Source organism: Camarhynchus parvulus, chromosome 18 (assembly GCF_901933205.1).
Source record: "Camarhynchus parvulus chromosome 18, STF_HiC, whole genome shotgun sequence".
In the NCBI taxonomy this organism is placed as follows: Eukaryota; Metazoa; Chordata; class Aves; order Passeriformes; family Thraupidae; genus Camarhynchus; species Camarhynchus parvulus.
Window position 1 is genome coordinate 3,316,915 of NC_044588.1, and position 21,704 is coordinate 3,338,618.

The following is a 21,704-nucleotide window of genomic DNA, read 5'->3' on the forward strand; positions in this document are numbered from 1 at the left end:
ATTCCAGTTTGAGCAATCTAGCAAACATTCCCTCTGTATACTTCCTGTTTAATTTTGAATGTCTGTGTTAATAGTCATGTAATGAGATTTTTGTTGCATTGAAGTTTTCAGCTTCAGTGTAGCAAAATGGAATGGAAATATAATGGAATTCACAATTTTATTTTAGTGGGGTAGAGATGGAATACACAATTCAGTAGTGGGGTAGGAAAGGAAAAAGAAACCTCCTGATTCTTGAGCTGCAGCTCAAACTGTCTGTGACAGCTGAACTCCCTTTGCTCCATTCCCATGCAAATGCTGCAAAAAGAATTGAAAAATTTTGAGTTAAATTTGATTGTTGGTTCATAGACTTGTGTATGCCAGTGGCATAGGGTTTTGTGGGGGTGGGGGTTGAGAACCTTAAAATAGATTAAATCTGTTCTGGTAGGTCTCTCAAACATAAGTGGCTTTGTGTTTTTATGTCTTAAAAATAACCTTTGTGTTAGTGTGAATCCAAACAATAGCTCATGATGTCTCCTGTTGAGCTGTTATGAATGGTTGTGTAATCATAGCCTGCCTTAAAGAGGTTGTGTAAATATTCTATAAATATGTATTGCCCTGATCATGGAATGTCTTCTGCAGATTGCAGAATGGGCAGGTGCTGCAGTGGCCTATCACCTGCCCAGCCCTGGGCTGAGCTCTGTAAATAAGTTCCTAAGGAGACCTGTTGCTCCTTGAGTTTCACCTTCAAGTGATCATAAAAGAGTAATTGCACTTCTGTAGTCAAGATTCTGGTGCAGATGTGACTTCTAGTGGTGTAATTGCTGTGCTGGAAGGATCTGCTTAAAATCTGTTCAATAAAACAGTTTTGTCTTTGATTAAATATGTTTAGTGACTTGAGGCTGTGTAGCAAAGGGAAGGGAGCAATTACTGTTCTGTCATCTTGAGGCCCTGGGAAGTGGGTTCTTTCCATAACTGAAACATGTGCAGAGTTTCACTTTGAGTGGGTTGTGAAGAGGGTAGTGAAGAATTTGTTCTTCTGAACCTTGCAGAAAGAAAGCTGTTGCTTTCTTCTGTAAATCCCTAAATCTGTGTAATTATCTGCAAAAATATATATTTATCATGTTGTGCTTTAGGTAAAACTGGAATATTTTTTAGGTGCTCTTAATAGTTCAGTACTATCCTAATAATTTTTGAAAGCAAGGTAACTGCTTTATTTATTCTTATATTACTTTATTTCCTAAATCCTTTCAAAATTTCAGCTGGACATATTTATGCCAAGTTATAAACATGAAAGGAAAAAAAAAGGCAATGAATGATGTCATTGTGTGGAGTGCAGGCACTGTGATCTGTGCTGGCCAAGCATGAAGTCTCAGTTTTACCCCAGTAAGCTTCAGCTTAACTTCTGCCAGAGCCCCATGTGGGCAGCAGAGCAGAGGGAAGCACCTGGAGCAGTGTGGATTCTTGCTGTACCTGCTCAGGCTTTGCAGGAGAGTGCCCAGAGAGTTCCTGTGCTGTGACAGGAGAGGAGGGACACAAATGGTTAAGGAGGGAGTGACAGGCGTGTCCCAGTCAGGAGGTAGAGCAGGGGGAAGTTGGGAGAGACACCGACAGTTCAGGCGTGTCAAGTACTGACTCTTGAAGTGAAGGCTCCAGACTAAAAATTTTTAACACTGTAAAATGGGGAAAAAGAGGAAAATACTGTTCTGCTTCCAGTTTAGCTGCTTGTAGCAAATAAAAATATGATGAGAGATAGCAGCAATGATTAGATGAGTAGGAGAGAGGGAAAAGTGGCACAAAAATAGTGTAAAGCTCTGAGGCTGACATGGTAGAGAAACATTATTGGGCTGTATCTGCTCTGACTTCTTTTCAGACTGTTGAGTGAGTTTAACTTTTCACTGGACTGAAAAACATGGCTCCTACTAAGAGAGCACAGGCAGAAACAGTGGGGAAGTGTTTGCCATGGGAATAGGACACTCTGGGACAGAGGTAGAGGTGAGCAAATGGAAAATGGAGCAGTGATGGGTAAGGAGTGAAAAATGTCAAAATTTACATATAAATTTTGGAGGAAAGGCAGCGAGAATGTGTACTGTAGATGCCATTTGTAGCCTGAGTAGAGAAAAAAGGTTTAAAATTGAGATTTCTGCAAGATTATGGTTAAAACTTCAACATATATGAACTTTTGTGAGGGCTTGTAAAGCTGCTCTTGCTTTTATGTTTTCCTCCAGGATCTTTTACTGATGATGTTGGGAGCCTAAGGAAACAATGAGATCTTTTTATAGCAGCAAAAAAAAAAGAACTTGGTTGTATTTTAATGGAATTAGGAATCAGCATTTCCATGTCTAGTTCACTGGAGTGTCCTTCCTCATTTTGTTAACTCAAGTGGTCATGGGATAACCAAGATGATTTCTTTCCCTTGGTATAAAAATAGGGGCCTTCTGGCCACTAGCAGCAGCATTTATGAAAATTCATTAGGTCATGCTTGTGTAGTGCTTTAAAACTGGAAAGAGCTAATTACAGCTTAGTGCAATATGTGCCACTTCAGTGCTTCCCAGGTGGTTGATGTTCTAATCCCTCACATTTTATTGCAAACCAGACTCATTCAGGTGCTTGTTCCGCTAGCACAGGTAGCTGCAGGCTGGCCTGGCTCTGCAGCTGAGGCAGTTCTGTAACTTACACTGGAGGTTCTGGTCATCCTCAGGCTTCCCCTCCATCCACCAGGCTTGTTTCTGCTCTGGCCTCTCAGGAGGCTGACAGGGCTGAGTTACAGATTGAGTCTGAATCGACCCAACACCTGACACCTCATTAACATTTCACATTTCCCATCAGTGCTTGGTTTCCGGTAAAAATCTGAAGTGACTTGGATAAACACAGCCATTCTGTCAGTTCTGCAGCATGCAGGCTGACTTACCTGAGCATTTCCTGGTTGTTCTGTTTGTGCTGCTGAGCTTTCAGTGTGTGGTGTAAGGGTTTGCTGTTCTCCTGGAGCTTTGCTGAGCAGCCTTTGGTGCTGTGGAACACTGAGCAGGGCCCTTGTGAGTAAGAGTAGCCTTGTGCTTCCCTCTCATGTCAGTCATTTCTTGAACTTGCTGTGAGAGCTGTTAACAGAGAAGCATTTTGAAGTATTCTCCAGGAGTCTCATTGTTCTCTGAGAATGGAAGAGTATGATGAGAGCCGAGTTGCTCAGATGTGTAATAAGCTTTGAATGCGTTCAGTGTTTGTTCTTGTTGAAGGTAACTTTTGGGTGGGTTTTGATCTTTGCCACCAGCAGTTGTTGATCTTCAGACAGATACTTAATGCCCTACTTGCAGTTTAAGTGAATGTTGTTGGGTATTTTAAACCCAGAAAGCTGCAGAGATGTGAGATGACAGTTTATTTTTGTCCATATTTGCATAGAACTGCAGGCACAGATGATACAATAAGGATTATAGGGTATGCACTCACCTCTGGATCACAGCTTTTTCTGTGACACGTCTGCAAGTGCTAGATCAGATTATAGAAGACAGGAAAAGGCGTGTTCTGCTTGAAGTTGCAGTGATAGCTTTGCAGCAGCTTCCATGTAGCATTTTTCTTTTGCAGACAAGTATTTGTGGCAAGTATTGGTCAGTTTATTGTATTTTGTCTTATTCTCCTTGGGCTTTTCAGGGTTCTCTGTGAATATTAGTGAGGCTGTTGTACACACAAGGATATTAATTAAGCTCTACTGAAAGGATGAGTCCTCAAATGGACGCTAGAGAATATTAGGAAAGTTTATTGTTCTTTCAACACATCCTGAAATGTGCCCTATTATAGAGGCTGATCCTGCAGAGGTCAGTTGTGTGTGAAGCCAGGCTAAGTTGCCAGATGTTGAAGTTTTCCCCTTTTGGAAGGTGGATTCCCATTTTATGGGTCAGCTGTGAGGTCAGTGCACCACGTCCCTCTGAAGTCACAAGTGTAGAGCCTGGAAAAAGTATCTTACCTGTCATTTATGGAAGTGTCCACATTGTGTTTGTGCCAGTGGCTTTCAGAAGCCTTTCAGCAGCTTCTGCAATGTTTTCCTTCCAGTGTTCATTTCTTTAACCTCCCCACACCCCTTCATTGGGAGGTAGGCATGGCTTTCCTCTTGGATCTCCTCTTGAATCTGGGATTGGATATTCAGTGTTCCCACTCTGCTTGAAGGGTGCAGGAGTTGCTTCTCTTGGGACATGAGTGCATAAAGTGTTGGGAGGAGGTTTCTGAGACCCGACAGGAGAATCTTCATTACAGACATGAGATCCAGCCATCCAGCATTTCTTTAAACATTGACTATTTGGGCACTTAATAATTCAGAGTTAGTTTACTGAAATATAGTGTTGCAATTACACTGACTATTGCTTAAATTTCTATGTGGAAACTAAAAAGCTGTTGCTTTATATATGTTGAAGTATGAACAGTTCTTTCCCCTTTCTCTAATCAGTACTCTGGCACACATCAGGTCACAGGATGGCCTGTGTACAGTGAGAAATGACTCCTTAAAGCCCTTGGAAAAGGCTGCTTGCCATCTCATGGTCTTCAGGTGAAAAGGATTTATCAAACATTGTAGCTATAACTGGAAAGAAAAGTGATTTACAAATTTATACTTCAAAATGAGCCGTTCAAATCCTCAAAAGAGACTTGGATTTTTTGAAGATTTGCTGTTTTTCCAGACGCAGTGAGAAGATAATGCTGGTTTTGGGTTGGCATTAATAAGACTCCTTATAGGGATTAACTCTAGAGTCCAGCAGTAGAGGCTTGAGTGTCCTTACTCCAGATTTGTGGCCAAAACCCCTTCAGTGTATGCCAGTGCTTTAGTATTGGGGATTGACTGTAATATTTCAGTCAAGCTGAGTGATCTTCAGGTGAATTATACTAATTTAACACGAAATGCCATTTTTTATCCTTTTCCAAATTGGGATTAGGATTTCTGTTTCAGCCTCTGAGAGCTGAAATGATGTTTCTGGGACTGCCTTCTTGCCTTCCCACCACTCTTCCATTCCTGCCTGCTAACTTTTCTTATTAGCAGCAAAATATTGAAGTGTTTGGAGAGTGGACTGGTCTTTATTTCCAGTTGGTGCTGGTCTGGTTTTAATGGAGAACCTCTTTACCATATTTTTTTCAGAATGTTGCTATTTTTTTTTTAATTTTTTTTTTTTGTTGTTGTTGTTGTTGCTATTAAGCACAAATGTGGTTGTGGGCTTGAGAGGTCTTTCAGCAGGAGCTGTCTAGATGTAGACATGTTGTGCCTGAATCAGGATGAGTTGTCTTCCAAGCAGGAATGAATGCCTTTGGAGTCCTGTGTGCTACACTTGGCTTGTGCAAGCCTCTATTTTCTGCATGGTTTCAGTGCAGTCTCTCAGGATGGAATTCCTAATTCAAACCCAATCCAGATACTGACTAACCTGGTCTAGTGGAAGGGGTCCTGCCCATGGCAGCAGGTTGGAACAAGGGGATAGTTCAGGTCCTTTCCAACCCAAACCATTTTGGCGTTCTGTCATCTGTTTATGGGGAACCACTGCTTTTAAAAGCAGACTTGTACAATGCAGTGTGGGAGCAAAGGGATGTGTTCTTATACATATGCCATCTCCAACAAGCCATGTCCTGTTGATAGTCATGTGCCTTAGTTTCCTAAACATTTTATTGCAGAAGAGTAGAAGGTGACCTACTTCTTGCAAAAAAAGGGAATTCTATAACCGTGGTTAAATAAATATAAAATACAAGTGCCCTTCTGAATATGAATATTCACATCTTGAGCGTATGAACCTCTTCTCAGCAGGTTGTTTTGAATCTCTGCAAATGTGTTAGAGGAGCTTTTGCTGCTTCTGCTGTGCAGTGTAAACTGAGCCCTTGGTACGGACATTTATTGCACGCTCATTTCCGTGCTCTCTACTCACCTGCAAGGTGTTGCATGTTGGTACCTGCAGAGCTGTCTCCTGACAACCTTTGGAATTTAAACAGCACTGGCTGCGCCCCTTCTGGGTCCATTTAGAAGTGACTTCCTGAGCACAAACCCTGCACAGTCGCTGGGCTCGTGGCTGTCAGCAAATCTGTGTGGGATAAATGCAGTGTCATCTTCCATGCCTGTGTTCTGCACCTGAGGCAAGGAGCAGAGAGGGATCTTTTCATGTGTAAATATGGAATCCTTCAGGACTGAGCTGCTATGCCAGAGGCAGTGCTGATTTGTGCTGCTGTTCCCTAATTTGAGTTTGCTGTAACAAGGCTTCAGCCTTAGAGGCGAGGCTGGTGAAGTCTGCTCTCACCAAGCACATATTTATTGTACCTAGGTTGTACTGGGTGACTGTTTTGGCTCTTTATTGTCCCAGATTTCAGTTGTTGAATGCTTTGATACCTTCTGGCTTCAGGCTGCACCTCTTACATAGAACTAGCAAAGGAGTAGGAAACTTCAGCTTGTGGTGGCTGAGGAAGTTGCTTAAGAAAATGTGAGAAAACCAAATGCAGCTGACCTCACTCACTGCGTCAGAAAAGCAATAGAATAACTGTACTTGTGGGAAAGCAAGATAATCTCTGTGCCAGCATTGTGTCTGCTGGCACTTTCCTTTGCTAAGGATCTGAATTATCAAATTCAGTTGAGAAGTTTGAGGCTGCAGAACCTGCCCTTTTACAGAACAACAAGCTGTATGCTCACAGTGCTGATGGAGGCTGCCTCATACCAAGTGGTATCTTGTATCACTCTGGAATATGAAGCCTTTATTTATATCTTAAAGGTGAATAAATCAGTCATAGAACATGATATTAGTTAACTTGGCAGCCTCAAACCATAAATTAAATGTGTTTAATTCAAATAAAAATCTGAATAATCCCAGAGATTAGCACTTATATTTTATCCCAGAGTTGTCTGATGGGTTGAATTTTAATAGTGATAAAGAAAATGTTTAAGAGTCCATCAGCAGCTAAAAAAGTCCTAAATTACTTCCTGTATCTTCTTAACTTGCATGTCTGCATTAACAAGAAACATCAGGTAACAGAGCTGGAAAAGTTGAGGAATTTTAAATACAGAAACCACCCTGAATTATCATCACAGCAACTGACAACAACTACTTCAGAAAAGAAAATTTCTGAACAGTAATAAGGGGTGAGCTGCCTTTTACAGCACTCAATTCACTGTGCCATGTTGCACACCTCTCCATCACAGTCATTCCTGCCTCAAATTTCTTTTCCTTCAGTCTCCTCAGTTAATAAGTGCAATATCATTCTCCTCTTCAGAGACTTAACCAAGGAACTGAAAAGACCCCAAATTGTTTTTATGGCTCAAGGGTACAGGAATGTGTAATACCACATAAGTTTCTGTTTCTTTTTCCTTTGTTTAAAGATGCTGGGGAAATAATTTTAAACAAAATGCTGGGATCTCTGCAGCCAGCCTGGGAGCACTTCTCTCTTTGGGCACATGATGATATTTTATCACCCACTGGTGACCAAATCAAGAGGATGCAGAATTTCCAGGGGTGGAAACATTGCACTGGTACCATTTGTATTTCAAAATATCTACACAAAGTTGTAAGGGAAAAAAGTAATGCAGGGTGATTACTAAAATTTTACAAGTGGGTGCTGTTGGGACTCTTGAATGGTTTCAGTAGCAAAGTTATATAGTTGCTCTAGTAATTAATTTTTGTTTCTTTCTAGTTTTAGTTAATTCATAGTATGAAATTCTGCAAGTGACATCAAATGTTTTCTGCCTCTTGAGCTCTTTTAAACACAACTTTTAGTAGTTTTTAAAACCACCAATATTCAGCTAATGGTACAGGTAGATCTTTCTCTAGACCCAGTAAATTATCACAGGATCTTGTCAGCTTGGAAAGAGAGCTGGTTTGTGAGTGCATCACTGGCTGCAAACAGAAATACCAGAACTTAATTGAAATGGATTCTTCTAATTGAGGCAGAGGAAGGAACTAAAAAGCATTTGGTCATCTGGATTTCTCATGAGGCTGAAATAGGAACCAAATGTACTTTAAAACTGAATCCTAGAGAAGTGCATTGGGATCCAGTCCAGGGCTCTGATTTTGAAATGTTGTGATTTAGTGCAGAGTTTATGCAATAATGGACTTTTCAAGCATCTTCAAGTTCAGTATGGCCAGTTTTAGTGCTGATCCATTTCCACATGCCAAATATTTGTCGTGTTTTTGGGAGCCTTTGCTGGTCTTGTACAACTTGGAAGCAAGTAAAGCTCTAAATGATGGATGGCAGATTTGCAGACTCACCACTGCTCCAGCATTAGATTAAATGCAGTTGGAGTTGCAAACACATGAAGTCATGGAGCCAGTGGGTCAGTGCTCTGAAGGAAGAGCAAATGTTTACAGTCTGGTTCCAGTCTGTTTTGTGTGCAAAACATCTGAGGTTTATAGAGATGCTGCCCAAAGTGTAAATAGTAACTGGGAGGTGGCAGTTTCTCCTTGGTCAGTGCATGTTTTTATAGGGTTTCTAGGGCTGTGTGTTCTGGTCCTTGGAGGATTGATTTCATCAATGAAATTTGAAAATCTTCTGCAAAGTATTGGTGTCTTCCCTAAGGTAAACTCTGTGGAAGAAGAGTTTGAATTGTAAATACTTAGTGAGAGAGTAAAAAGACCTTTGAAGAAACAAAGTTCACCTGATCCTTGCTTTCATGGGTTAATTTCTGTTCAGGCTCTGGCAAGCAGCAGCCTTTTGGTTGGGTGCTCTGGGTCTGTGCTTGTCCCATGTGTTCCTCAAGCTGGCCCTGATCTCCAGAAGGGGCTGCAACAACCTTGAGTTTGCTTCCTATTTGATGGTGATCCTAAGGAAAATCATGGAATCACAGAATGCTTTGGGATGGAGGAACCTTAAAGCTCATCTTGTTCCTCTCCCAACCTTCCACTATCCCAGGGTGCTCCAAGCTCTGTGCAGCCTGGCCTTGGACATTCCAGGGGTGGGCCAGCCTGTGCCAGGACCTCACAGGGAAGAATTTCTTCACTCCAGGATTGATGCTGTGGACTCTGAGGGTTTTTAATTGTTGGAAGGAGTCTCAGCTGTCTCTAGAATATGTCACATCCTGGTTTCCAAGCAGTCTTTCAGAATTAGAAGTACAATAGCAGAATGCCTGGTGTGGAGAAATTGTAGTTTTGTAGGCTTTAGTGGAAATGCTGTTTCCTACCTAAAAGCTGGAGTGACTTTGCATATTTTTGAGCAATTAAGAATTCGGCAATTAAATTCCACCAGGAGAGGGGAGGGTTACCTAAGTAAGAAAACTGAAATAGATTTCTTCCCTCTTAGGAAAGTAATTGAAAATGGGAACAGTTTGCTCTGTGATATACTGGTATGCAGATTAAATTCTTCTTACAGTTCAATTATGTTTTAATTAATTTAATTGGAGTGGCATGGTATGTATGAAACTGTGTAAATGCTCTACTGTTGGGAGACAATCTGTGGGAGTTGTGTGTCTGGCACTTTGAAGGCAGAGCACTGCTGCACTGGGTGCAGGAAGGAGCAGCAGCTGATGCTGGAGCCTTGTTTGGAGTATTTAATTCCAGGCTGGCTTGGTGACATCCTTGTGTCACTCTCAGGGTATGGCAGATGTCCCCAGCTTGCAGGTGCTGCCAGGGTGTCACAGTGCAGGGCCCCAGGTTGGCGTGCTCTGTCTCCCTCCATTTGTTATCCACATTTTGAGAATTATGGATTAATTGGATTACACTAAATAGGGGATAATAGATTAAAGGGATATTATTGGGTTAAACCCCTTCTTAAACCCCTTCACCTTTCTTTGTTAATGCTGTTATGCAAGATAAAAATGTCACTCATGAAATAAACTTGGGCTGACTCCTCTCGTGGTGCTTTTGGAGTTGAGCACCCTCCAGCCAAAGTGATCCAGCTGTTGCAAGCACAGATTCTGCTCTGCCACCAACAGGTTTTACAAAAGATGGCTTCTGTGAGTCAGGACTTGAACCTTTCCTTTTTTTAGGGCAGATGCTGAGTTTGTGGGACCAAACATGAGGCAGGTTTCACTTCTACCCCACGTGACGCAGTTCTGATGGCTCTGAAAAAAGGCAAACACAGCTCGAGCTGCACACAGCAAGCACTGAAAAGGGGAAATGGGGCTGAGCTCTGAGAGCTGGGCTGAGCTGTGACGCAGTTGTGATGTGGATTGATGAGCAGCAGCATTATTTTGTACTCTGTATCAGCAACTGTGTCTGAATTCTCTGTTCTTGCAGAGAAATGGGAATTAATCCCCAACGTGCTGAATTTTATCTCTGGAAATGGGCAGATCAGGTTTAAGTGACTATTCAAATGGTTGAGCTGGAGAGAAAGAAGCTGAGAGATGTGAGATGTCTGGTCTTGACACACACTGTCTGTGCTTCAGCCTCTAAGAGACACTGCTGCTGTGCTTCCCTGCCTGGGAGGTTCTGCTTAGTTACTTCAAGTTGTCCCTTCCTTCCCAGACAGTCCAAACTTGCACATACACAAAAATCAGTTTCCCTTTTTGCACTCTGAGATCAGTTATGAACCACCATGACCCCAGCCTGTACTAGCAGATGCTGACACAGCCCTTGTAAGGCTGCTCCATTCGTGCTCCCACAGGCAGCAGTGCCATTTTCCAGCAGTTTACCCTTTGGTTTTGGAGAGTTTGGGATTAATTTCACTTGGAACACTTGGCTGCTCTGCACATGGCCACAGTAATGCTCATGTGGGCATAAATGGGGACTGCTGTGCTTTGGCCATAATTAACACTTAGAGAAAGGAAACCTCTCACAGGGAAATGTCTTGTGTTAGTGCACACTTAAATCTTTTGACCCCAATTTTCAATTTGGGAAGTAAATATACTACTGCTTACCTGGGCTTTTTTCCCTAAATACCTTCAGCACCATTATTAAAAATTAGTTATTGTATATGCTTATTGTAAACTTCCAGAATGCTGCTGATACTGCTTGAAGAATGAGTGTTAAATCAAGAATTAGAGTATGGAGTGGCAATTCAGAAATAAATTGTTTCCCTTCACTTTAGGAGAGACCAATCAAGTTGCTGGATTGCTGCTGTAAAACAGGAAAAGTATATTTTAAAAAGTTTAGTTCCTTGAGTAAACAGGTTATAGGTATGAATTGGGGAGGTTTTGTCCTAGTCTATTGACTGGGGCATCTTTAAAAGAGGAATCCTCCTCAAAAAGCACTGGGAGAAAGAGAAATTGTAGAAACCTGAAAGCTGTGAAGGAACCAAGATTGTTTCATTTACCTCCAAGTGTGAGACCAAACCAGTTGAATGTTGTGATGTGAGACTTGGTTAAACCTGCTGCTCTAACAGTCACGACAGTTGTGGATTTGAGCTCATTAATGTAATTAGGATATGCATTCATGGCATAAATGTGTCATCTGGATCATCTCCCTCCTTTGTGCAATGCTGTGGTTGTTCCCTGTTTGGGTGGAGGAGGTTGTGCCCTGTAATCTCCCTTCCTCTGGGGATCTGCATTGATTGATTTGATGGAGATGTTTCTCCATTCATTATCCCTCTGTTTATTACTGTCATTTCAGGAGACATCTGCTAAACCTTCAGTGGCAGCACTATTGATTTGTACTCAGTCTTCTTTTAAATCAGCTTAGGGTGGGGTGGCAAGAAAATAAAATGTTGCTACAGATTCTTTCCTTTGCCAAAATCCTCAGATATGGATTTTCCTGGATTGAGCCCCTAACAGAAAAACACCCTGTACCTAATGAAGTGTGTGCTAGAAGCATTACTAGGGTGCTGTAAAATGCAGAATTTTCAGACTCTGCTTATGTCTCCATCATCTTCCTTCAAGCTGATTCTCCAGAGTTATGGACGGTTTGGTTTGCATATTTAGGCATGTACACACCAACCTAAAAACACTGCAATTACCTGTTCTTATTCTAAACTAGGCTTGTAAAAAAGCTTATTTTTGGTGGTGTTTTTGTTTCTAGTGTTTTTGTGGGTTTTTAATTAAATAAAATAGGAAATATTTGTTTCTCTTTTTCAAGAAATTCAAGTAAGGTCAGGAAGAGAAAATGTTTGGTGGTTCTTAGAGTTCTAATATGGAGCCACTAAGTTATATCTCCTATTTTCTTAAAGTATCACATTTATTATTTCAGACACTTAATAAGCCCTGTCAGTTCAGTATGTTCCACTGAACTTGCAGCCAAACCTAGATGGTTTGATTAATTGTTTCTTTCTTTAAACCTTGTGATGACAGAATCTTTATTTGATGCTTTTTCTCTATCTCTTTTTTCTTTTTTAAGCAATTGCTAGTGGAAAAAATGCAGTTTCCCTGATCCCCTTGAAGAGCTAAAAAGCCATTTGGCTTTGCTAAGGTTTCAACAAATCATATTTAGATTGCTGACATTGTTTTCATGGAAACCAAATAAATTGGTGCTTCCTGGGTTTAAAAGATGTGTTCATCTAGTGTGTATTTCATGTAGGTTTTTTTTTTCTTCCCTCCCCAGAAATATTTTTGTGGTTACTTTGCTTTAGGCAGTAACCAGGCAGTGATCTTTGTGCTGGGTTTTGCTTAGAAAAGATACTTGCTCTGGTTTACTGCAGATGACCACACCAGCAGGTGTTGGCCTACAACTAAATGACCACCTCTGCTTTGGAAAAAGAATGAATTTGTAAAATGTCTTAGTGAAAAAAAATGAATTATAGAACTGGAGATAGTTCATTGAACAAGTAGTTTAATGCGGAGTTGTAGGGGAAGCTGTTTTGTCAGTCACCTTGATGGGAGTAAGATTTCAGTGTTTTCTTGTACATTGATGATGGAGTGGCTTGGCTCTCTCAGGGAGGATCACAGGGCTCCAGGAGGCACAGGCTGGTTTGACTCAAACCTTTCTGAAAATGGAATAGTTGACAGTTATGAATAAAGTTACTTAACAGTCAACTTCCTGTGGTTTACATGCATTTCTGAATCAGGAGGAGGCTGGAGGGCCACAGCTGAGACATGTATATTCCATCTGAACAAAAAAGGGCATCTTTCTCAAGCATTCAAAAGAGACTGCTTAAAAATCCAATACCCTGATATAATTTAACAAAGTTTAAAACAGCCAGAGCACCCTCCTGTAACTCCAGAAGGCCTTTGGAGCTGATGTGTGGGTTGTTCATTTTGCTGTATTGGGGTGTGCTCAAGAAATTTGCTTACTGCAATACCTCAATATTCATTTGAGATGTGTGCCCAAGCCTGTGCTGGGTTTTGTCCTTGTGTTGGCATCTTTGGGCTGTACTTGAAGTGCAGGGGAGGGAAGTGGGCAGGGGATGACTTGGGCTCCATGGCGTGGCTGGTTCCTGCAGTGTCACTGCAGCCTTCAGAGATTTGCATTTCCAAACTGCTCAACTGTACAAATGACTTCAGAGGGTTCATCTGCATTTGGAAAAGAAAGTTCACATGGGACTGATTTGAGGCTGTCACACAGAGCCATGGAATGGTGTGGAGGGACACCTGCCACTATCCCAGCTTGCTCCAAGCCCTCTCCAGCCTGGCCTTGAACATTCCCAGGGTGCAGCATCCACAGCTCTGGGCAACTTGTGCCAGTGCCACAGAATCCTCAAAGTGTAAAGAATTTCTTCCTAATAACCAGTCTAAACCTCCTTTCTGTCAGTGTGAAGCCATTCCCCCTTGTACTCTCACTCCAGACCGTTGTAAATAGTTTGTCCATCTCTCCTTTGGGTACTGAAGGCCACAGGTGACCCCAAAGTCTTTCCTTTTCCAGGCTGAACATTCCCAATTCTCTCAGCCTTTCCTTGTAGGAGAGGTGCTCCATCTCTGTAATCAACTTAGTGGCCTCCTCTGGACTCTTTCCAACAGGTCAAGGTCCTTCCTGTCCTGGGGACATCTCTGTATTTTTAGCTAATCTTTAAGTTTCCGTTCTATGTACTCACAGAACGTGGGTGTGAAGACATCAGGAGTGTCATGGAGAACTGTGGGGGTTTTCCTGGGGGCAGATCCTTCAGTTTTCTCATTTCTGTCTCGATTTTGCCCTTGGTGTGGCTCCTTGTGGTGTGGCACCACAGAGTGATTGCTGAGCAGCCTCGTGGCAGGGCTGGACATGGTGAGCCACACAGGCATTAGTGGCACAGAGTGGGGAAACCCAGTTTCTTTTTTCTAGTCATCTTGGGTAAACCAGAGAGTTTACAGTTTGTCAGAAAGGAAATTTTAGGTGGCAGCTGTTGAATGCAGCTATTTAAATATGGTCACTGTCATGGATTTACTGAGTGGGATCTGGTTCTCTGTCTACCAAGAAAAAGCAGCCTAGCACAGAAGCTGCCTTTGGGGCTGCTGTTGTGCAGGGATGTGAATGGGTCCTTTTCTAACTGATTTTTAAAAATAGGTGGCATGAAAGCTTTCCTCAGTTGTTGTGTGCTGAGTTTTTCAATGTATTTCTCTTCATTACTGGATAAAATAAAAAACTTCACACTTTGGGGAGGGATTGAAGCTTGGCTGCTTTGTAATGCTGCCTCTTTGAAGCTTGTTTAAATGGGTCAGAACTGTCTGGTTCTCCAGTAGTGCATTGTGATAGAGATCTGTTCAGTGAGGTAGTTTGCTGTTCAGGAGTGTCTGTAGTTAGCAGAGCTCAGCCTGCTGATAGCAACATGTCCAGGGCAGACAGAAAATTACCACTGGTCAGGGCCCTGGGTTGTGGCTGGAGTGGGATGGGAGAAGAGATGATGAGTTTGAAGCTGTTCTAGGTTTTTAATTGGTATGCAGATTGGTAAAAAACAGTGAATGAACAACTTCTATCCTTGGTTACAGAGCTGAGTCATGTCCACAGCACTTGCTGTCTGAACAGATTTTTATGAGGGGAGAGCCCAAGCAGCTGAGCCCACGGTGTGGAGGAGGGAAGCTGGAATGTCTCAGCTTAATGAGCTGTGTTATGTTGGAACTGATGGATTTAATAACTCAGTCTCTTCAGTTTCAGCATGGCCACCTTGATGTTTGTGTGCCATTGACTCTGATAGGTGACAACCCAGAAGTGGAGCTGGCATCTCAGTGCTCCCCGAGGGACTTTGCTGTTGGATGGGTGGCTCTGGAGTGTTGCTGTCACTGCAGGCCTGTGCATTTTGCATTTGTGATTTCAGGAAATCCCCTCTTTTGGAAAGCTGCCTGTGGGGATGTTTTGTGACCTTTCCAGGCTGTGGTTTGCTTGTCTGCTCCAACTGCTCTGTGCATTGCAGTAGCTGCAAGCCCTGGGACTTAAAGGAGAGGTAGTAACTTCCACATTAACTGCAGAGTTAATGCTTCTTTAGGGAGTAGGTATTGCTGTAAGTTATATAAAAAGCTGTCTAAGATTAAAATGCATGTTTGTATACCCATACACACAAGTTCAGCCTCTGAGGCCCAGGTATTCCAGAGTAAATATCTGCACTTACTGAGTCTGAAATCTGCCTGATTGGTATGTAGCCAGCCCTGTGGGGAAGGGAAGCTTGCCAGCTCCTATTGGCACCTAAAAAAGAAATTAAATCTGACCTTAAATTTTATTTTGTCTTAGTATTCGGCTACAGACAGTGGCTTTAGCACTTGGAAGGCCTGAATTCTTCTGATCCTGTTACTCCTTGGGAAGCTTGATGGATTCATGCATCAGGGTTATTTTCTGTGAAATAGGAATGCTCTTCCCTGCATACCTTCCTTAGAGGATTGAGGCTAGAACAGGTGATGGAAAAGACACAATGCTGCTATCACTGCAAGCAGCTGCTGCTGTGTGCTACTAAAATGGTGGTTTTGTCACCCCAGAGAAAATCAGGACAGCTGAGCAAAGAGGAGGTGAAATAAGGCATAGAGGTGTGTTGGGCTCTCTCCTGCAGGTGTGTTGAGCACGAGGCATGTTCCAACCTGAGCCCCAGTTTTGCCTCATTAAATGTTGATGTTCAAATTGCGCACTTAAAGGTGTGGCATCTACTTGTGTTATGTAACTTATTTTAGTGCCTGGAAACCTTGCAAAGGTACCTTGCTGATGTGTCTGCCAGAACCCTTTTTGGCCTTTATTTACCCTGCTCTGCTCAGGGTACATGCTTAGATGACACAGTTGAATAGTGAGGTTTATATTCTCCCTAGATAGGCTTGCAGAGCTCAGATTGCAGCGAGGGGAAGTCATTATCAGGGTGTAGCTCCTCTCCTAATTCACTTGTCTGGATTAGGTGTAGTCACCCCAGCCTCAGATGCTGTTTGATTTTCTCATCAAGAAAGCTCAGTCAGAATTCCTGCTCTTCCACCTGCAGAGTGAAAACACAGGTGATTTCTTTTCTGCACTTACTGTAAATGAGTAAGCTACTGCTGGTAACTAATAAGCATTTCCAAAAGGAAACAGATTTGTGCTTCTTTGAGGATGCTGAGAACCTTAAAAAGGTGCTTTCTTCTGCAGTGAATTCCATCAGTACCTTCCTATTGCAAGTGAGCTCAGGTGCAGCAGGATCCATGGCAGAATTCCTCCTTAATCCCAGCACCTGATGGAGTTCTGCAGGCTTGACTGTGCTTCAGGTTTACCATGAAAAAACCTTTAGTTCTGCATTACTGGAGGGATTAAAAACTGCAGTTACCCTTTGCCAGGACAGGGATGAGCTGAACCCAGAAGATAAACCTGGATAATAAATGTGATATCATGGACAGCAGCTCTGCTCATCACTCAGAGTAAGATGTTCTGGTCCAGCTTGGTGTCTGAGAGGAAACTTGAGTAAAATGCTTTGTGTGCTGTGGTTTCTCATCCTGTGTTCTGCTCATCCCTGTGGGCATGAGTCCCGTGGCACTGCAGTAGAAATGAACTTTCTCTGGTGATTAATCCCTGCACCTGAATGGCTGTGTGTGCACACTCTGCTAAGCCTCAGAGGAATTGAATGTTTCTTTTCATAACGAAGGTGTGGCTGCTCCATTGATGCTCCCTGTGGATAACACTTGGATTTATTTATCAAGTCTAAACTTGGAAAGAATGTGACTATTACAAATGTGCCTTTTATGCTTTTAAGCTTAAATATTAACTGGCCTAAGAATAAATCATCAGTTGTGTTCTTAGGATAGCTGCTTTTAAAAAGGGCAGTGATTAAAGCTTACAATGCTTAAATGTAGGTTTCTGATAAATTATCTGGACTTCAGAATGTAAACTATTGGGATCAAGGATGTCGCTTATTTAAATAACTGTTTGATTTGTTTTTAGGGGGAATCTGTAAAGTATTTCTTGGACAACTTGGATAAACTTGGAGAACAAGTAAGTCCTTTTTTATTTTTCTTTCCAGTCTTGAGTTTGAAGTAGTCTTTGTGATCTCTGGGTTTTAAATAGATGAAATGTAATTAGTGTCCACTCCAATGACTTTATCTTTAGTTAACTCAGACTGTCGCATTATCTCAGCAGTTCATCACTGACATGTCAAAAACACAGGGCAATGCAAGGGCCAGGAGACTTTCTGGAAATAAACCATCTGTCAAAATCGAACAAAAAACAAGTTACAAATGCTTGGCCAAGCAGGAGACTGTTAAAGTAGCTTTTCAAGACTAAATGACATCTAAAAACGACTGGGTTTGGGGTTATGTGCCCAGTTAGGAACTCTTGGGTTAAATCAGTCACAAGTCAGTGGTACCTTCCAGAAATACCTACTTGAACATAAACTCAGTAAAGAATAAAGTCTGTTTTCTCTGGAGAAAAACCTGAAATTTCTGTAGAATACTTTTTTAATAGAACTGTTAATTAGCACTTGAATAATGAAGGTATCTGCTGATGTTCATCAGTTGTGGATTGCAGGAATGGCATGTGGAAAAATTGCCTTTAAAACAGAAGTTTTATATGGTGCTTGAACTCTGTGGGAAGGCAGTTTCTCCATGGTCATTCCCAGCTGATGGTAACAAATGAAGGAATCCAAACCACTTCAGTGAAACCCTGTTACATCATGCTTAATTTCATTTTTGGTTTTAACAGATTCAATTTTAAGTCAGACTATTTTTCTGCTTTGAACTGTCATTGTTCTAACTAAAGCACTGATGGTCATTGTGCTTCCCAGATCTCTGGCTTGAGAACTCCAGCACTTGGTCTCTGAATTTGGATTTGGTCTTGAGATATGAAACTTGCACTTAGGAGGGGAACAGCACTTGCTCTAATGAGCTGCTGAACTCTCTGCCAGTGGGGGATTTCTCGTGGTCTTTGAATCCATTGCCTTTCAGTTTCAAAGGACTTGGAATTTCCCCCAACAATATTGGATAGAGTTTTGCAGCTCCATTTCAAAGTTCTTAACGGAGAAACTTTGGTCCATTATTTGATTAAAGTGTGAAGCTTAGTCAGCAGTTGGGTTTTTAAATATTTTTGTACAGAAACACACGTACTTGCAGGTCTGATGTTTCTGTGGCAGTGCTGTGAATTACAGCTTTTCTGGCTTCAGGTTGGACCAAATGGTGTTGAGAATCAGAGAGACTCATCAGGATCTGCTGTTGTAAAAAATGTTACATCTATGAGGGAAAAAGCACTAGCTAAGTTTTGTTACTGAAAGATTTGATAGGTTCTTCTGGTTTATTCTTATCTATATGCAAGATTATCTAATGATTGTTTCCCCAAATTGTAAATAAAAGTATTTGTTCTTATCTGATGCAACTGGGCTGACTTGCAACTAAATTGCTTATAAACACATAGATCTGCAATTCACGTGCTTCTTGCCAAAAGGGAGCTGATAAGAGCACTGAGGGAAAAGAACTTCATGTTCAGATTTAATCAGATCAGCAGCAGAAGAGTATCTGACAGGCAGACATGCGTGGGATCTCCTGGATTCCTTGCAAGCTCTGTGTTGCTATTTCAACTGCCAGTGCAGACTCTGTGTATCCAAAATGCCTCACAGAGAGACTTGGCTTTCCATCTTGTGATTGGATCTTAGTCATGCCTTAAATTGTAATTTGAGCTAGGAAAACAGTGATGTGATAGCCAAAAGAGCTGCTGATAACCAAAGGAACTCCTTTAGAAGAAGCAGACTGCAGTGAATTTGAGGAAAGGAGATAGGAAAATCAGGAAGAAAGCGCGTGTTCCAAATCAGTATCAATGTGAGGATGCTTGAGGGGAAAAACACTTATTGGCAATGGCAAGACATTGAAAGAACTTGGAACATAATAATCAGTGCCATCCAAGGAAAATACTCACCTGGTTCTGCCGTCTTCAGACATGGAGAATGGGATCAGCACTGAGACAGGGGCAAGCTGCTTGTGTTCCAAGGATCTGGGCATGAGGGAGAAAACATAATTGTCCTTCAGAAAGAGAACTAAAATACTGGGAGAGTTCTGAGAGTTGTTGTGTTTGGTCTCCTGTAGCCAGAAGGTGGCTGGATACCAGCACTGAACTCACAGAGCCCTCATGTGCTGCCTGTTGGATCAGAGTAAACAATATCCAGGATAAAACATGGAGTGGTTTGGGTTGGAGGGGACCCTAAAGATACCCAGTTCCATGGCAGAATGTAGAAGTAGAAAGGCCTGGAAAGGATTCTCTTTGTGGCTGCAAGTGTGGAAGGAATTTTCAATGAGTAATAGTACTCGAGAGGGAATTTGTCAGGAATTCTGGGGATAAGCTTGTTCTGGAAAGCTTTACTGAATAAACATTACAGGCCAACTCCCAAGAGAGTTTGCTTTGTGCCCTTGTTTCAATATTGAAGGTGCATGTGGTTTTGCCTATTATATTAGTTGGTTTTATTTATTTACATAATTCAGTAATTTCAGTCACTCCTGAGCTTTCCTAAGACTTGTTGCTTTTGTTCTGAGAAGCTGAGACAAACTTCCTGAAAAACAAAAGAATATACATTCCCATTTGGAAGCTGGAATGAATGTTGAACCTGTGACACTGCCTGCATGTTGACAGTCAGCTTTGCTCAAAATCCCTTCACACGTGCCCAGTGACATTTCATACAGTCCCTGCACTGCTTTGCTGATTGTCTCTCTCTAATTTCAGTAGAAAAGACCCAAGATACATTTAACAAAGGGAAAAGTTTGATCACCCTTTAAAGTTGTTCATTAATCAGACAAGGGGGTGAGAGCACCTCTTTTGGTCAGTTTGGAGGGAATTTGATGTTGTTTTAGGAATTCTCCCCTCCAGACTTCGGTGCTGTAGGGTTTGGCTGTGTGCAGTGCTGCAGCAAAGGCTGCAGGGTGGGGAGCCTGTGCTTCAGAGCTGCTTTGTAATTTGTGCCACAATAAAAATCAATGCCTTAGTCATGGGCAGCTCGGGAAGAGGAACTCAGAGTTCACACAAAGCCCTCTCTCTCTGGTTTCACTTTGGAACTTACAGGGTAAAGCAAAGTGATCCTTGAGCTTTTGAAATGTTGCACTTTTAATGATTTTTAAATTTTATTTTTGTGGTTTGAGCTTGCCCAGCTGCCTTAAACTTGGGATACAGCTACTGAAATAGCCATGGTGCTGCGTGCCTGTTCCCCCACCCAGCTGACTGGTTGAATCAGTCTTTCTGAACCTTGCTCTTACATGTCTTTATAAAAGCTCCAAGTGTGGGAACTGGCACTGTCAAAGGAAGATCATAGATCATTCACTTTTTAACAAGAGACTGAAATTCCAAAACCTAAATAGCGCTGTCTGAAAGGGTGAGAAATGCTGGAAAAATATGAGGAAGAGTTTCCATAACAAGTGAACAACAAGGTTTTAAAGTCCAGCACAGGCAGCTGTGGTAGAAATGCACTTTGCAGATAAGAGAAAGACTTGGACCATAGACCAAAGTGTAATTCTAGGAATGAAGAAATCCCCAGTCTGAGTGTTGATTTCATGCTGTCAAAAGCTGACTAATAAGAATTCCTCTTCATCTGCATCCATTGACGATGTTCTTATAACAATCAAAAAAAAAAAACAGTCTCTTGAATGCCTCTTAAATTCTGGGGAAAGGTGGGCTGGAGAATTTGGGGATACAGCTGTCTGTGCCCTCCCAGGCTGGAAAGGCACTGCTGTGCCCAGATCTCAGTTTCTTCCCTGTTCTACTAGCTGCACAGTAAATTTTGGGCAAAGCCAGGCAGTGTGAGCTCACCAGTGTGCACTGATCCAGCAGGGTGCAAAGATGCATGGCACAAACACAGGAAGTTGCTTAGGTTTTAGTTTTCAGACATAATTGATTGCTTCAGAGTTATTTAGTGGAGCAGCTGCTTTGTTTCTGGAAGCAGTCATGCACTTTGCAGGACAGCATGGGAGGAATGGAGAACCCACAGCTGGCATGGGATATCCCATAGTTACCCGTTTGAGAAAGCTGGTCTAGAACCCATTTGCTGCATTGTAGAGTTGGCAGCCAGCGTTGTGGGAAGGGAATGAAGGAAGCATGAAGTGATCCAGAATGAGGGAAACTGGCAGGAGAAATTGCTGGTTCACCTCTGAGGCTGGTTATGGATCCTTGTCAGGTGGCAAAGGGAAAGCTGAAGTTCTTTGGGATGCATATTCTGGTTTAATATTGAGTGTGTTTCCTAGCATGGAAATCCACATCCATGTCTTTTTATTGCAAACCTTGTCCTGTTCCCATGCAGGCTGCTCTCTCCACTGCAGCTCAGCTGTGCCCAGACCCATCACCACATCCTAATCACAAACTATTGCCAGCCAGCGTTGTGGGAAGGGAATGAAGGAATCATGAAGTAAAACAGAATGAGGGACCCTGGCAGGAGGAATTGCTGGTTCACCTCTGAGGTTGCTCATGGATCCTTGTCACATGGCAGAGGGAAAGCTTGAGTTCTTTGGGATACCATGTTCTGGTTTAATATTGGGTGTGTTTCTTGCTTTGGCCTCCAACTCTTTCCCAAAAGCATGGAAAACGATGTTCTGATTTAATACTGGGTCTGTT

The 21,704-nt window shown here is 42.1% G+C and overlaps 1 protein-coding gene across 1 annotated transcript in view; it reads left to right on the forward strand.

Annotated features, from left to right (window-relative positions):
* Window positions 1–21,704, forward strand: part of GNA13 (G protein subunit alpha 13) — a 29,713-nt gene that overhangs the window by 3,199 nt on the left and 4,810 nt on the right. Inside the window, exon 3 of the mRNA XM_030961988.1 lies at window positions 17,073–17,123. Within this exon, the coding sequence (XP_030817848.1) occupies window positions 17,073–17,123 (51 nt within the window). The remainder of the gene's footprint in view (window positions 1–17,072; window positions 17,124–21,704) is intronic.